The 17,582-nt window shown below is 29.9% G+C and overlaps 1 protein-coding gene across 1 annotated transcript; it reads left to right on the top strand.

Annotated features, from left to right (window-relative positions):
- The first annotated feature begins 13,692 nt into the window (after nt 1-13,692).
- Nucleotides 13,693-15,669, top strand: LOC113523504 (uncharacterized). Its single transcript, XM_031907491.2, has one exon. It carries the CDS (start codon nt 13,693-13,695, stop codon nt 15,667-15,669), a length of 1,977 nt encoding a protein of 658 aa, XP_031763351.2.
- Nucleotides 15,670-17,582: the final 1,913 nt, after the last annotated feature.

Raw genomic sequence — 17,582 nt, 5'->3', positions numbered from 1 at the left:
TCCGAAAGGAGAGTAATTTACTTAAAGGAACGAAACTTGAATATGAATAAGCTTATTGTTCAACTATTTAATTTAGCTCGTGATAATTTTTTTTGTCTACATTGGTATTTTATGGAGCATAAATATAATGAATTAAATAAGTAAACAGAATTAATACTATGTTATCTGAAAGGTACTTTGAATTATTTCCAGTTAATTGATAACAATATTTCTATTTGTAATTATTCCTTTTTAAAAGGCCGGCAGCACACCTGCAATGCTGCTGGTGTTGTGGGTGATCATGGGTGGCGGTAGTCACTTACCATCAGGTGAGCCGCATGCTCGTTTGCCCCCTGCGTTGTAAAAAAAAAAAATAATTTTCAGATATAATGTATTGTTCTATGCGAAGGTAAAGGTACTTGTTAACTATATATTATATGTAGTGAAAGTAAACAGATTGTAAGAAAAGGCTACTATTGCCATCTGTTATTGTTATGTGTTTTTTTTTTACTTTATTGGCACAAAGAAAAATGTTTTTTGTTTTTAAGTATATTCACAATCTCTTTAATTTACAAACAATTCAAAATCAAGAAAAAAAAAATAACTTAGTATTTTTTTAATTATATCCTATTGCTGAAAAAAATGTTATTAGATTCATCTTAAGTGTAAAAATGTTTTGGACTATATGCAATGTTACACTAGAAAAGTATTACCTTTTGTTTGTCAGGAGTATGATAAAATTGTGAAAAAATGGAGCCATAGGTGACCTGAATGATCTCAGTATCATATTAGGTGGCACACTGCCATCAAAAACATAACGTAAGGCTTTTAATGAATTCAGATTTATTGTTAAAAAACCAAATACAGTTGAAAGCATAGTTCCATTTTTTACGTTAATATTGTGTGTCATTTTTTTCTGTTACTAAAAAACTTAATTATTTTTCTATCAGCTTCTGTGTGTACATTTACATATTATTTATAAATATTTTAATTATGTTATGTAATTTACACAACCTTCTGTAAATATTACAAGGTTATGTACGAAAAATATAAAAAAGTTGAAGATATGTTTCGTTTTTGTACTAATTACTTTTTAATATTTATTATTATACCTAATTGTTAAACTAAGAAGTTTTCTAAGATTTACATAATTATTTAATTATATGTAAATTGAAATATGTCAACATTTATCATGAAATTTATTTAAAAATATGTTATTTTATATACTTATATATAATAAGTTCTATCTACTGTGTTACATGCGTATAATCCTAGAGTTGTTATTTTGTGCTATTAAAATATGCATTTAGGTATCTATGCAACAAAAAATATGACCACTCCATAAAATAATACGCGTATCTTTTATATTGTAAATAATGGGTGAAATAGTGTTATTGTATATTTTGTTGCCGACGGGTTAATATCAGTGACGTACTTGGACGTCAGCATTTATTGTATGGGTACAATAAAAATAAAATAACTAAAATATATTAAGCATTAAGATGTTAAAATAATTTCCTTATTAAAATAAAAAAATCTTAATTTCAATTATATATTATTAATATTATAAACGTAAAAGTTAGTGGAGATATAAATTAATCGGATTTCAATTAAATAAATTCGATACATAATATTCTAATTTACTACATTTTACCACATTATCTATTTCTTATGTACATGAGAAAAGACATGAATTATAACTAGTATTTATAAATTCTTTTACTTTGTATATATATATATATATATATATGTTTTTATATCATCAATATCAATTCTCGTGATAATTATGCTTTCACTATAATTTTAAAATGACCTCGCATAGATTGTACTTGTATATTAAGTTCTCGATTCGAATCTTGGTTGAGTCTTTCTAAAACTGACTCGGGTGTGAGTTAATTGTCGTCGTTGTCCCCTAAATGTTTTATAGTGTAGTTATTCGTTTCAGAAACTGAATTCGAGGTGGATTAGTCTTGCATTTGTTATTAATAAATGTATTATGACTTACGGGCTATTAAGGGTATAAAGAATAAGTTTTATTTAATACTAAGTGTTGTTAGGGATCAGTACTTTTTACATAGAAATATTCGCAATACTTGCTTTTAAGAGCTGTCTATGTATAGATATATACCATGTACTATTAGATGTTTATAATGTTGTATAGTAAATTGTTATATAACAGATAAATGTATATCGGTTTCCATATTTATTGTCTAATTTGTACATAATGTATAAACAGATTAAAAGTATTGTAAAATAACAAGCATATTAGAAATGATCTTGTTTTTTTTTTCATTTTACTTAATCATCATCATTATATCAGCCGTTAACTGTCCTCTGCTGAACATAGGCCATAGGTTTTGATAATAGTTGATACAGTTGCAGGCGGGTTGCCAACTGTAGTTAGTTTTTGGTGATGTCTTAAGAGGGATGCTGCTGCTCATCTCTCGACCATTAAGTTTCCTTTTTTACCTCTTATGACACACATGGTAAAGAAAGAGATGGTCTATTCTATGCCAGAACCACACGGCATTTTTATTTAATACTTAATTAAAAAAACAATTATTTATTCCAGTTCGTAACAGTTGAATTACTCCATGCGACAGTGTATCGAATATTATTTTTTATATTAGATGCCTAAAATAAAAAATTTTGACAAATTTATTTACTTAAAAATAAGATGTTTTAGAAGTTGCAATCGGCTGTTAAATAAAGGACAAAGAATTAACAACCGGTTGAAAAAAAAATCTCGAGTATATGACCCTATACAAGTAAACGTAGTGTAGAATTATTTCTTAGTAGGATGAAGGTGCACTATAAAATGTGTTTCAATAGATGTAGGTGACTCAGGAGCGTTCCTTATGGTAATGCATGACAATTATCGGTTAAAATGATTTTAATGATTAATTAATGAGATACTTTTTCCAATAAATAAGTAGATATATATAAACACAAAATATTTTCATTACAATTCGGACGAGATCGTTGACGAAATAATACAGATACTAAGAACAGTCATCTTCTTAACTGGATTCTACGAATTGTATAAATTTGACATAACTACATAACTTTATTATACGCGCACTCAGAATAACTTGAAGTTTTATGAATTTCTTTGTATTTATAGACAAATGAGCTAATTTTACTAGGTATTTTACACAAAATAAAGTTAGCCAAAGTTAAAAGTCAAAATAAAAAATTTTTAGCAGTAGAGTAAAAAATATGTACATAATTGCAATATTATTAATATATGAGAAATTTTGAAGTGGGTGGATTTTTTTTAGTAAATCTATTTTGATGAAATTGACACATTTGCATATCATCATATCTGCTGTTTAAAACTGTTATATATTATATTTATGGTATAATAATGGGTTAATTAATTTAATAATTGGTTAGTCCATTATTAAATATATAATAGAAAGTTCGAAAATTACCTTTAAAAGAGTTAATATTAATTATAAATTTATTTACTACTTAATTACACATAATCACTTTATATTTTGAAACAATATTGTAAAATTTGTTTAACTCGAAATATGTTTATATTATATTTCACGATAGTTCATATACCTATTTGTATTTTCCATTTAATTAATCGATTATCAATTGATCGATAAAGGGTTATTATGGGCTGGATAGGTACTTGTGGTCTTTTATTACATGCTGCTTTACTGAGTAAGTATAATAAATTTGTCATATTATGTTCCTATTTCTTTATCAAGATCTCTATATAACACACATATATAGTTATATATACAAGAATGAAGTCACGAAAACCGATAGTCTACTACTTTAATACTTTCTGTTTAAAATATTAATAATATATAAGCAATATTCATATTTATTTAAGAGTTGAGGAATTAGTTCCAAACAATCGATACAGAGGACTTATTGCGAGACACAATGAGTCTCCTGCGAACAGTCACTGTTGAAGTTTAATTAAAGATTCATGATAAATTGTCGCAGGAAGCTGCATTCTGCGCCGCGTCTCGCACGTGAATAACGCCCGTTCCGCGTACACTTAAATAACTTAAGCCAGTAACCTAACAATAAATTCATGACCCTCCCTCCTTTTGTTTGGGTCCACGATGTTTTCATGAAGCTAATTGGCAGGAAAGTCGGCTAAAACGACTCAAATGAGCAAGCTGTATTGTAATAGTCACGTTTATGTATTATTACTTCCCGGTTTATTAGATGACTAGCGAATTTTATATACGAATGAGACATTTTACAAAAGTGAAAAGATTCTATATGTCGAATCAGGTACTAAGTTATTGTCGCATTAAATTTTATCAAATTTCTTTTAGTGTTTACGTAAGGCGTGTACAGACACGATGTAATTACAGTTTTATACTATATATAGATATACATGTACTTTACTATTGTATAATTATTGGTTTTATAGATAAGTAAATACTTGTTTAGAACCTTACAGAAGATTTAAGTAATTGACTTTTTAGTCATTTATTAAAACTGTCAAACAAAAAATTTTTATAGAAAAATGATTGATAATGATTCGGTAGCTTAGGAAGACTTCCCTATCTGCAAAATTATACCTTCAAAAAAAAAAGCTAATATAACATTATTTAACGCTAACTAAAAATTTTTTTTTTTAAATTAATTAAAAGTACTGTTCTGTCTCATTAAACTAGGTATCTAAATGTAATGGTTCTATTTCTAATATAATATCAATATACAACTATAAAATGCTAATTTATAATTGAGTTCTTTACATTAGCCAAATACTTTAAAGAACACTGTCAACAAACATAGATCAAATAATTAACGCAAAGCTTTTCTAGAAAGTTTATAAGTTCATGATACGATACATTATAATATTACTATATCGAATATTCTTATGTAGGTATATACAACGACTTCTAACAATATATTTATCGTGATTAATGTTGCAAGTTGTAGAACATATTTTGGAACAAGTATTAGAAGTAAGAGATTACATAGCACAATGCATAAGTGCATAGCACAATGAACATCTTAATATTGAGATTCATATAATCTAATTGAGTTCTGAGGATCTTTGTTGCGGTATGGTTCCTCAGCTTTCGACTTAATATGAGCTAGACGAAATAAGGACAAGATACGAAGTGAAATAAATATAATACCTACTTATATTGTCAAACGTTTTAACAAGACTGACGTTCATTTTATGAAGGACGATTGTCGGTGGTGAGAGATTAAATTTTTTTGAAGCAAGTACATAATCTATGAAAAATATTGTTAACTTTACGGGCAAACTTATTGAATTTCGCGATAAAGACTCAAATTCATTGTTCAGTTTGTTCACGTGGCGTCTTCGGAAAGTTTTCAAAAGAAACTTTGTCATACCTACTAACGACCAATTTATTTGATTACGTTGCTTTATTGGTGGCTAATGAAAGGTTGCGCTTTACAAACAAATAAAAAAGTATTTTTTAAGTTCAGTCGCACGTATTAATTGACGAGGTTGAGTAATGTCAAGCGTATTTTCTCTTTGGATGGATGGAAGTACATCAATAAAATGATTTAAAAAATTAAGTTTCAAATAATATATATAATTTACAGAACTGTTGAATACTATGAAATTGTCGTATTATAATTACTTGATCAGTACAATTACTAGTAATTAATTTTGTTGACAACATTATAACGTGTGTTCAATATTCAATTGTTTAATGCTTTACTTAGATCTCTCTGATAGATGCAAAATATTTTGAGGTTGCATCATCGTTATACGCGTACACTATATCGAATCAATATTTCAAAAATGAAATTTAATTTGGGATAATGTATTCGTCATTCCAAAAATAAACACCGCGTTAAAAGTAGCCTATGTCATTATATAGGCTACTTTTAGTCCCGATCAATCAATATATCCCAACCATACGGACGAAGTAGCGAATAAGCTAATAGTAGTATATTTTGATACTAAATTATTTCGTAAGCATGTTATTCATTTGGATTCCCGGTGTCCTCGTGATGGCACCAGTTAGATGTAGTTATCTGTTCAAGTGACACCCAGGTCGTGTTCTCCGCTCAGGATTGACGGAGGTCGAGCGTGGTCTCTCTCGATTACAACTGCCACCCAAAAGGATTTGATTATACATATACTGATGCTACTGAGATTATAGAACGTTGACATGAATAAATACTAGATAAAGCAAAAATAAATATGTAAAAATAAATAAAATAGATTTAAAAAAAAAAAAAACTTTTATAAAAGTATATTGGGTCATCTAATGGTAAACCCTTTATCTAGCTTTTGTAATATTGTAAATATAAAAATTATTTTGTTTGTTTAACTTTTAGTGCCTTTACGGTCAACAAATCGTCATGAAATTTTGTATCATCATCATCATCATCATCTAATCAGCTTTTAACTGTCCACTGTTGAACATAAGCCTTACCCTTGGAGGGTTTTGCTAATAGTTGCTACGATTGGCAGGCGGATTGGCAACCGCAGTCAGGCTTTAGAGATTATTTTTAGGAGGGACGTTGCTGTCCATCCCTCGCCCTCCTTTAGTCGCTTCTTACGTCACTCATAGGAAAGGAAGGGGTGGTTTATTCTATGCTGGAACCACACGGCCAAAATTTGTACACGTACTGTACGTGTAATAGTATTGAGATGAAATAAATGTAAAAGTAATGAGATGAAGCAGACATAGACTACTATTTAACCCTAACAAAGTCATGGGTAAAAATTAGTAATTAATAAGTATGACCCTTAACTAATATTGTAAATGTGAAAGTGAGTTTATTTATTACGCTTTCACGTTTAATCTGTTGAATCGATTATAATGAATATATGATATAGCGATAGATGGAACTCTGGAGACGGTTATAGGCTACTATTTCTCCCGATCAGTGAACATATCTCAGTCACGCGGATGAAGTCGTGACTAAACGCTAGTAGTACATTCCTAAAAAAAACCGTCTGCTATATTAACAAGGCGCGTCCAGCTAATTTAGTATGAGCCTTAATTTTCTCGTTGAAAAAAATATTGAAAATTGAAAAATGTCTTAAAAAATTTTTCATTTTCACTCATTGAAGCACTTCTATAAAAGAACGTTAATATTTTCGATTTCAACCTGTATATGTATACATATTTGTATATTATACCTTGTGAACATGATGCTCTTTGATATGTTATTATACATTATTGTACTTGTCAGCTGTGTGAGCATCACGTCCCAAAAAGACAAAGCGGAGGTGTACATCTGTATAACGGGGGCGAGAAGAGGCCCAGGTCACGTGTCCCTTTATGATTCAATTGCGGCCCGCGGGCGCCGAGCTGGACCGTCTTCAAGCTGACCTATGTCATGCTGACAGCATGCCATCGGCGTCAAGTGAAACGTCAACAGAGCCTTAATAAAATTAACACGTACACAAGGCAAATCAACTAACAAACTACCTATTAAATACTTGTTGAATAATTATGCAAATATATAAATAAATAGGTAAGGTTCGTTTAAACTACTGCACTTCTAAGAATTTTTTTCTTATTGTTCCTATCTGATTTTATGATTGTGCAGTTTATGAAACATTTAGTATAATGATAGAGTATCATTATGTAGGGACTTGCATTTGACTAAATGTCTGAAATATTTACCGCCTATTTTTATAAATATTTAAATATTAATTACAAACTTATACGATCCAGACTTTGGGTATGGCTCATGCTCAAGAAAATCCATTAAAATAATTATTATCAATATTATTTAGGTAATTATTTCATATAAAAATACAATAAATGTTTAAATAATTTATCTCATATCACTCAATTAATATCTTATATAAATTATTCAATAAAATATCATAAAAAGCAGAAAATCTATTTTAAGTTTAAGTACAAAACATTTGGTATGTGAAATCTACTCGATATTGATCTTTTTTAATTTACTACAAAAATTTTAGAATACCTGACTATATGGCAATACTTCAAGTTTCTCAGTTATGTAAATGGTTAAGTAAGTTACTTTTACAGTTCATTTTTGTAACTATAAAAGCAACTTACTTAATAATCATATGTATAACTAAGCAGTCTAACATTCAAGCAAATGGATTCAGAAGCTGGAATGCGAACAGTGACTAATGTAATGCAACTAAACTACGGATACTGTCCAATGGACTAGAACCAGATTCCAAGCAAGCATTTGGGATCCAATCTACAGACACTTGATGGCTGCATAACATATCTAGAGTTCGATACAATAGAATGCTCAAAATAACATAAATAAACTATTAAAAATTTACCTTATTTTATACAGATATAATATTATGTAGTTGTTAATAAATAACATTAATTTATTAAACCCGAATGAAATAGATTAATCAATGCTTAGAAAAGTATTTATGAAATCAAGTGAAGCACACACATGTGTAATTACTCTCTAAGTATTCTTGTCATATATATATATATATTCATTATTTATTATTTATTATTAAATTTACATTATTTAAAATTAGGTGGTGATGTACATAAATACGAATGGCAACGCATGGGCGGCGGTAGTCACTTACCATCAGGTGAGCCGCATGCTCGTTTGCCCCCTGTGTTGTAAAAAAAAAAATCACGGGCGTAACAGTATGTTATGTGGTGTGTGAACACAAGGTGTTCAGGTTGTCGAAGTCAAGTGCAACTTAGTAGCAATATGAATAGCTGTAATTGTATACCTACTAAAAATTCAAATCAACGTCAAGATAAGGAGATCCATGTGTTGTGATGCAAGTGCAAGTCCATAAAGTGTGCCGCTAATCCGTCCCGAGCGGGCGATAGTGTTAACGCGAGGCATTAAACTCTCAGAACCGACTCCTGCTACAATGACACGTTTTATGACGCCCTTCATTAAAATGGCTACGGCAATATTAACTACGTGCCAGCTGAAAAGAATTCATTATTAAAATACCTCTGAGACTACGACTGTCTCAGTTAATGTGAGGTAAAATTTAAGACGCAATACGTGCTTATTCGTAGAAATGGCAAATACAAACTTAATTTAATTCCATTTTACATTAAGCTACGTAGACGCGGTACGATATTTTGCCAAAGTAGACATTCAGAACCGTAGCTCTATTACATTATAATGTTTCAGAAAGAGAGATAGACGTCTTTACTACATGTTTACCAGGTCCGAAATGTTTAATATTACATATTACTGTAATATCAAATGTTGTTTATCGTTACTTATGGATTTATGATCTAACATCCTCTACTGTCAAGAGTTTCTAGACCACCTTTGTTCTACATGAAGACTTCTGACGTTTTTAGATATACATAACAAATGGCAAAAATTTTGACAATCACACAAATCGATTAGATATTATAAAAAGTTAGTATAAATTAATATTTTTCCGCCAAATAATTTCATAAGATCCAATACCATTTCTCTGCTTTCAATCAAGCACTTCATTTTATAAAAAATATGAGATTAAATTTGTATTAATTATTCTCATTAATATTACTTAATAACGTAATCAAAAACCTGAATATTACAATTAAAATGTTCAAAGTACTTAATACAAATTAAATAAAAAAAAAACAAACACTCCATAAAGCTGGAATCATACTTAAAACAAAAATCGCGTACTGAATGCGATAGCTTTCAATAGGCGCTTTGTATCTCAAGCAACGCTATAGTTTATGAAATGACATTTATAAGTAAATTAGTTTATTTCCTCCAGGCGACAATTTAGCTCACGCTCTCGTCACAAATTGTCGGCGAGGGTAAATGCAGACTATTAAGGAAATACAGCAATTCTAGCAGCCCTTACCCGACATTACAGCGCAATCTTACACTGGCAAAATTATAAGCAACACCTTCTTATGCCGTGTTTGGGGGCAATAACACGTAGCTTTCTATGTAGGCCGTAAGTGAACGGACATAGCTTTCAAAAATTCCATATTACTAATCTTACTCAACTTACACTTGTAGTTATAACAAATAATAGGCACGTTTGACATTGTAATTTTCTGCGTATATCAATCGATAAATTAGAATTTATTATTTGGATTTTATGGTCTATTGAATTTCTAAATACATTTTGATAAGTGACAAGAAGTATTTTGCTCTTTAAAAAACGGAACTATAACCGTCACTAAAATAAATATAAGCATAATATGGGGGCAAATCATATTGATTAAAAAGTGCATTATTGGAAATTAAAATTGTGGATGTAGTCTATAAGATACCATCCATCTGAATCCGAAAATAGGTTGTATTAAAAGAAACTCGAAACATCTCTAAAATGCATAAGATTTCATAAGTGCTTACAACGTTACCCACGTGGTCTTCCAGTTATTTTATGAAAAACTGTAAAATTCAGACAGCGGTCAGTAACCTCAGGGCTAAGATACCGACAAATAAATTTACAATTCCGTATGTGAGTTCAGCTGCATCGGACAAATGCTAAAACTCCTTCCCGTGACTTGCTGCACTGAATTCAAATGTCGTAAACAAACATGTAAAAGTGTACATCTAAATTTACATGAGTTATGTAAAGGTATATTTAAATTTATTACAACATTGAATAGCTCTAGTATCTCTAGTAGATGCTTATTCCTTTTAAAATAAAGTTTAATAATTTTAAATATGAATTCATTATGATAAAACATGTCTAGATTGGAATCAATAGAAAATATATTTGTTGTTAAATAAGTCTTTAATTTATTATTTTTTTATTTTCGTGAAATAAATGCAACTCGAATACAAGTTTCTTTATATCTAAAGGCATTATTAGATATTTATATTAAAGTTTTTACTCGAATTTTCTACCACCTACTAGATCGTTTAAGGTTTCGATCCAAAAAAGGAAATCAATTACTTATTGAACAAATTTAAATATAGTATATATAGAAGTGATCATGTTTAGTTTAAATAAGAATATAATTGACGTATATTCTTTTGCATGACAAGCAGTAGTGTAGCGATGGTAAGTTCGTTATCTACAAATAGCAGTGTTTCGTGAAACTATTCCTACCGACTTGATTTTGGTAAGTAAGAAATATTATACTAGACGTCTAGTGGCTGACGTATCGCACCAGTGGTTACAGCTCCCTGTAGTAATGTGTGGAGTTTCACATATTATGTATTTCACCTGTGCAAATATCATATTAAAATATTACCGTAGTTATAATAAATGTCCAGCACTCCCTTCAACTCGAATATCAGGTCGCAGACGGTTGTTGTAGCGAGTCGAGAAAGTTTCCCTCTTCACACGAAATCGACGCGATGAATTATGCATGGGAATTAAGTTTGACGTCAGATAAGCGGCCGAAAGATTTATTTGCCGATATGATGTGTAGAAAACAATCCAAGTTGTTCCCAGTTTCTGAATTATGTTTGTTGTTTTATTGTGAGCACGTCAAACGTTCTGTAACTTTCGGACAACTAGAGTTTTTTTTTATGAAGAAAGGAAAATTTGTGATATAAGTAATTTTAATTTCATATAATTTTATAAGTTGTTATAAGATTAAACTTAGTCGCTGTAAATATTTTTATATTTTGTCGTTAACAGCCATCTTTATTGACTGTATGATTAAAATATTAATTAAATGCATCTTACATTCTTGCTTGCCCCATGTTCACTGATAAAGAATAGCTTTAGGTGTTATTTCCACTATGTGTATATTCGTTACATATGAGTATTAAATAAATAATAAGAGTAATAACCATTCCGCTATTAATTTATAGCACTTCATATTTCTAAACAATAGTTCAATATAACCGCTGTACCTATTTATGACCTCCGTAATGTCTCACAAATACAAAATCGGTATTGTAGCTGGGTAGCCTTTTATCAGAGTTACGCACGCTCTTACAGGACCTTCCCGGAAATTTAACTTCGTTAAGAATGAAATATGTCCCGTCGTTATTCCACGGCTTGTTGCGCGAATACTTACATTTCGAGTTCTCCACCTCTAGTTTTCTCATCAGACCCAACGGAAATAATTTCAACCGAGACTGAGTTATGACAAAACTCCGACGGACATTGCCGCATCCGTAATGAGAATGGAGTCGAGATATGTCTGTAATTTATTATCACATGCTCGTATTCGGAGTAGACTGAATTGACTGTTTTTGCCATAAATGCTACAAGAGTGGACATTTTGTTACTATAAAGTGGATGATAACTTATGGTATACGGGTTATTTCTGTTGGTATTAAAAATGGATGTACTTTAGTAAATGGGAGAGATAAGGCAAGCAGGTAGTACATGAGGTGAAATAGTAGGTGGGTGGTGCAAGGAAGTATTTAATTAAATCTAGCGGTGGGAGCGCCTCGCCGCTTTACATCACCGGCGCTAATCACAGGTAGGCCGTCGACACGATCGCCTATTTGAATACCAAACTGTTATTTGGAAAGTGCCAGACGACTCATTAATATTTATTTAATTGTTTACATAATTATATTGCAATTTTATAAAATTTTACACATAAAACACTTTTTTTTTATTTTCGAATAAACACTTTGTTTTTGGTAATGAAATATTCAATCAACACAACGTTATAATAAATAAGATAATTGTATTGTGTCAACAGGCGGATTGAAGTTAGGCTTTAGAGATAGTTTAGGAGAAACGCTGCTGCTCATCCCTCGACCTTTAATGTTTTTTTTTTGTGTAATATGTAAGAAATATTTTATTTTATCCACATTTAAATATATAATTAAATCACAGCAAGGATGAATAAATATTTTTTGTAATGATTATATGATATTACCTACGACAGGTCGCAGTTTCGCACGAGTGTAATGAAGAAACTAATGTGGTGCCAGTTTGGTAGTAGTGTTCAACTTACGGGATGGTTTTTTATACACATTTTTTTTTCATGAAACAATACAAACATGTTTTCTTTAAAGGAGAGGTCACTCTCGAAAGTGACCGGCGTGGACTGCTAAGTTTTGTTGCACGATATGTAGTTTTAATTTGACGCTACTTCAGAAGATATTTATTTAAAGTTTGTGGTGTAAAAGAAAAATATTATTTACATGAAATGCTTAAGATAACTAAAGTATTAAATTTTATAAAGACAATATCTGTATTCAGCTAATTAGTATTAAATATTTTAAACATACAAATGGTAATAATATAGACATATGCCCCCGCTGATTTTTTATAGTCCTAATAAGGATGAATAATTCCATCATACACTGTTTTATTATATTTCGAAAGAATAAGATAGTATTTTTAAAGAAAGCTCTCAATACACTCGATTTAATCTGACTTTTTGAATATGTATCTTTAAGACAAAACAACATTAAGTACATATAAACCTTATGCTTGAATCACTTTATCTATTAATGAAAATCATATTAAAACCCACTGCATAGTTTAGTATATCTAAGTGTACAGATAATGGAAAACGACGTTGTAGTGATTATATATACTCTGTAGTATATTACTTTTGATTGTACTATTTATTATATTATGTATATACAATTGACAACTTTGTTTTTATACCTATATGTAAAGTAGACCATTAAATACAAAATGATTTCCATTTGCACATGTGGTTATGAAATTTAATAACTAAAAGATGTTTTATTTATTATAGAAAGAGTTTATTTTTACCAATATACATACTTTTTTTATTTTTTAAGAATACATACTAGTATATATCAAACTTTTCTGTATAAAACTATTAACGTTCAAAATCATAATCCATGACATTTACATACATAACACAATATTTTTTTTTATGTAATTATATAATGAATATGGAAAAAGATATTATTTGCACTTTAAATCATGGTGAAAGAGTAACAAGTACCTATGCGGAAATTTATTTAAACGACAGCTATTGCGATTCACAAAAGCACATACCTGAGTCAAAGGTAGAAACAAGCAATGATCATAGAAAAAAAGGTAAAGAAAAAAATGAATGGCAATCACCGAGCGACTTGTTAATAGGAATATTAGAGCTGCAACCTCCATTTACTTCTAAAATTACTAGAGGGAAAACTCACCAAGGAATTTTAAGTATTGGTGATGGTGTACTGGAAACAGAACATGCCAGATTTCTTAAAGAACTTCATAGCTTATTACGGAATAATGATGCAGCATGGACTAATATTTTGGATATTGAAAAAAAATCTGTTGAGAAAAAGGTAAAGCATATCTACGATGAAATATTTAATTCAAAAAGCAAAATTATGTTAAAAGAAATAGCAAAATTTTACGAAAGTACTCTTCTGGAATTGGAAGACCATATGAGATCCGAAATTCAAAATGTTTTAAGTAGCGTGCACGCCAATATTATTAGTGATGCTAATGTTAAAATTAAATCAAAACTAAAACAAGAAAGACGAAATTTAGAGAATATATTAAAGCAAAAGTATACCTATGAGATTCATAAAATAAAAAAATATTACGAACATCTTTTAAACAATGAATTGCATCAAAATAATAAATTAATAAATCAAGCAAGATTTGTGAGGAATGATACATTAAAGGCTTACGTGAGACAAATCGAAGCAGAAAACATCACCAATACAATGTATGTTATGTGCACAGAAAGAAAAAAATGTAAGATCAAGCAATTTATTTTAGACAATTATCAAATGAATGAAATATCTGAAAAGGTTCAGAAAATCAAAGAAAGACAAGATATCATAGAAACTTCTAAAGAAAATCAAGTACATATTTCTGAAATTCATAAGGAATGGGAAGAAAAAATTAAAAAAGTTCTACAGTTATTTTTAAAGTTTATTAGTTTCAGTCTTAAGTTATTGCCGGAACAATCAACATTTTTGCTTGATCTTGAAAAGATGGTTATACTACAATTAAATGAAATACAAAAATTTCCCGAAACGTCTTGCTCAATATTAGTAGAAGAAGAAAAATTTGAAAATATATTTAAGTACTTAGATCCAGAAACTAAGGAGTCTCCATGTAATAAAGAACCGTATATACTTATAGGTGATACATCAAATTTACCTGACCCTCAATACGGTAGTAGAGAAACATTACCATCCGAGGTCGATTTGCCATTCATTAGACTTCAGAGACAATTTGTTTATGCCAAATGTTATAAATATGAAGAAATAAAAGCTTTCCTTGAATCTGAACAATGTAAATGTTTAAAAAAGGAATCAGAATTACTATCGAATACAAGTCAAATCCATCATGTCTGTAACAATATCCCTGGTGATAACGTAGCATTATCAATTAAAACTTTTGAGCCTGTTCCTCTTTCAGAACAAGCAACAGAATCATCAAATGAGTCTGTGATTGTTGGTGATTATGATCGACTTCGAGATTGTCCAATGCGACATTGTAAGAATTGGGTTAACAGTACATCTTTTCCCAGTTTAAATTCTTATTTAGATTACACTGAGGAAAACTTTGAAAGATTAAAAGTAATTCTTTGTCCACCATTGAAAGAAGATCTTGCGCCAGAAATGATTGATCCTAAGGATATAGTGGGTAGAGAATTACCATTTGCTAATGAATTATATCACAATGCAGCAACTCAATATTCAAGTCAAGAAAGTATAAATATAACTAATTTCGATTGTACATGCACTGAAGGTACATCTGGTCAAATAAGTCAACATCATAAAATTAAAGAATCGCCTAGTGAATCTTTGAATGGAATATTAATGAAGCGTAAAGAGTCACTGATACGATTACTTCAAGAAAATCCAAAACTTCTGAAAATATTTACTGATGAATGTTTTGATTTTCAACTTTAAATTTATAAATATTCAAAATAGTATTAAACTTATTTATGACTTACTTTATTAGATTTATTATTTAATATATAAATAATAATAACAACCGACTTCAAAAACGTGTTTAATTCGAATATTTTGTTTTAAACGTGAACTTTATTACTAACTTTTATAACTTTATATCCTATAACTATATATCATTGGTGTAGATATGCCGATTTTAGATAACTTTTAATTTATTGTTAGGAAGTAAATATTTAAAATTATTACAATTTCCCTATGAGGTAATTTTATTTAGTTATTATTTTATTTAGTATTTACTTTACTCTTTTATCGGGAAAAAACATTGTCGTATTTCCTCAGTTTCAAAACGCTTCCCTATTTTTATTATTTGGTATTTCACAACGGCACATCGCTTGCAATTGTATAAAGCGCCAGTCTGGCCACATATGGAATACTGTTCTCACCTCTGGGCTGAAACGCCACAATACCAGCTTTTTCCATTGGACAGCATTCAACGTCAGGTGGCTCGAATTATTGATGATCAGCGGCTTACTGTCCGACTCGACCCACTGAAACTGCATAGACATTGACATCCACTGACATTGCATCTCAATGCATCTTTTATCAAATGTATCATGGAGAGTGTTCTGAGAAATTATTCAGCTTGATACCTTCTGCTAAATTTCACCATCGTACAATGCGTTACAAACTGAAGTTCCATCTCAACCATTTAGATGAGAGGCGGTTTTCCAACGCGTTTTTTAAGGCGCTTTCTTCAAAGCACAACCGTGTTTTGGAATTGATTTCCAGCAGCAGTATTTTCGAACCGACACTACAATGTAATCTTCAAAACAAAAAAAACATATTAATTTTTTAAAAGGTCGGTAACACATCTGCAATTCCCCTGGTGTTGTGGGTGTTGTTCTCTATATAAAGAAAAGGTGTTTACAAAAGCAATAATAGTATTTTTATATATTTGATTAATTTATCCTATTTTGTTTTATTAATCTCTAATTTTTTTTTATATTATTTAAACTTGTAAATATTGTTTATATAAATATAATTTATTTATAATTTTGATAATAATTATAATTTGTCACATTAAAAATGTTTTGTTGAAATAGTAAAATTATGACATATTGCATATTGCATGCCTATATTATATTTATATGATTCTATCCTTTTAAATTAATTTAAACACATACACGAGGTAAGTAAAGGCGTGCAAAATTCTGATAAAAGAAAAGGATCTCCCTGAAATGACCCGGCTTAGGCGTTTTCGAGTTCATTTCAGCTAATCTCATTTGGCTGCTATCTTCATAGATTTTAAGCTTGAGTACCGACCGAATGGTTTCGCAGGATTAGGTAATTTCAACTTTAAATAACTGTAAACAGTTTGTAAGGAAATTGTCAAATCTGTTGAAAATTTTAATTATACCTTTTATTAATACCTGAAATTATAATTAATTTTTTTTAAATACACTTAAGGATATTTTACTAAAATTAGTTAAGTTAAAGGCGACAGTTACCACTTTCCGTCAGGTGGGCCGTCAGCCTGTTTGCCATTCTAAGTTGTATAAAAAAAAAGAAAAAAGATAATAATTAAGACCTTCATTGAAATCCGTCTAGCCATTTAAGTGTTGTAGAGAAACAGAAAACTAAGTATTCGTAGTACTAGCACAGTATTATATTACCTGTAATAGTAGTGACTATGATATGTTACAATGTAAACTCAATGGTTTTCGTAAATTATACTACGCGTAACAATTACAGTATACTCAGTATATATAGGTCATCCAATTAACCAGGTGTGAGAATAAACCGGTCGCCGAGATCACAAATTGCTCGCAGTATCTTCGCGGTTACTCGCTAAACACTATTCATTTGTTCTTGTTTGTTATACTGTATTTATGTATACGAGTTGTATTACA

This window comes from Galleria mellonella, unplaced genomic scaffold (genome assembly GCF_026898425.1).
Source record: "Galleria mellonella isolate WM207_F2 unplaced genomic scaffold, CSIRO_AGI_GalMel_v1 utg300, whole genome shotgun sequence".
Taxonomy (NCBI): domain Eukaryota; kingdom Metazoa; phylum Arthropoda; class Insecta; order Lepidoptera; family Pyralidae; genus Galleria; species Galleria mellonella.
This window is presented reverse-complemented; position numbering and strand designations above follow the sequence as displayed.

Excerpts from the sequence above, each read along its gene's own strand:
- LOC113523504 (XM_031907491.2), top strand. The coding sequence starts at position 13,693 with ATGGAAAAAGATATTATTTGCACTTTAAATCATGGTGAAAGAGTAACA.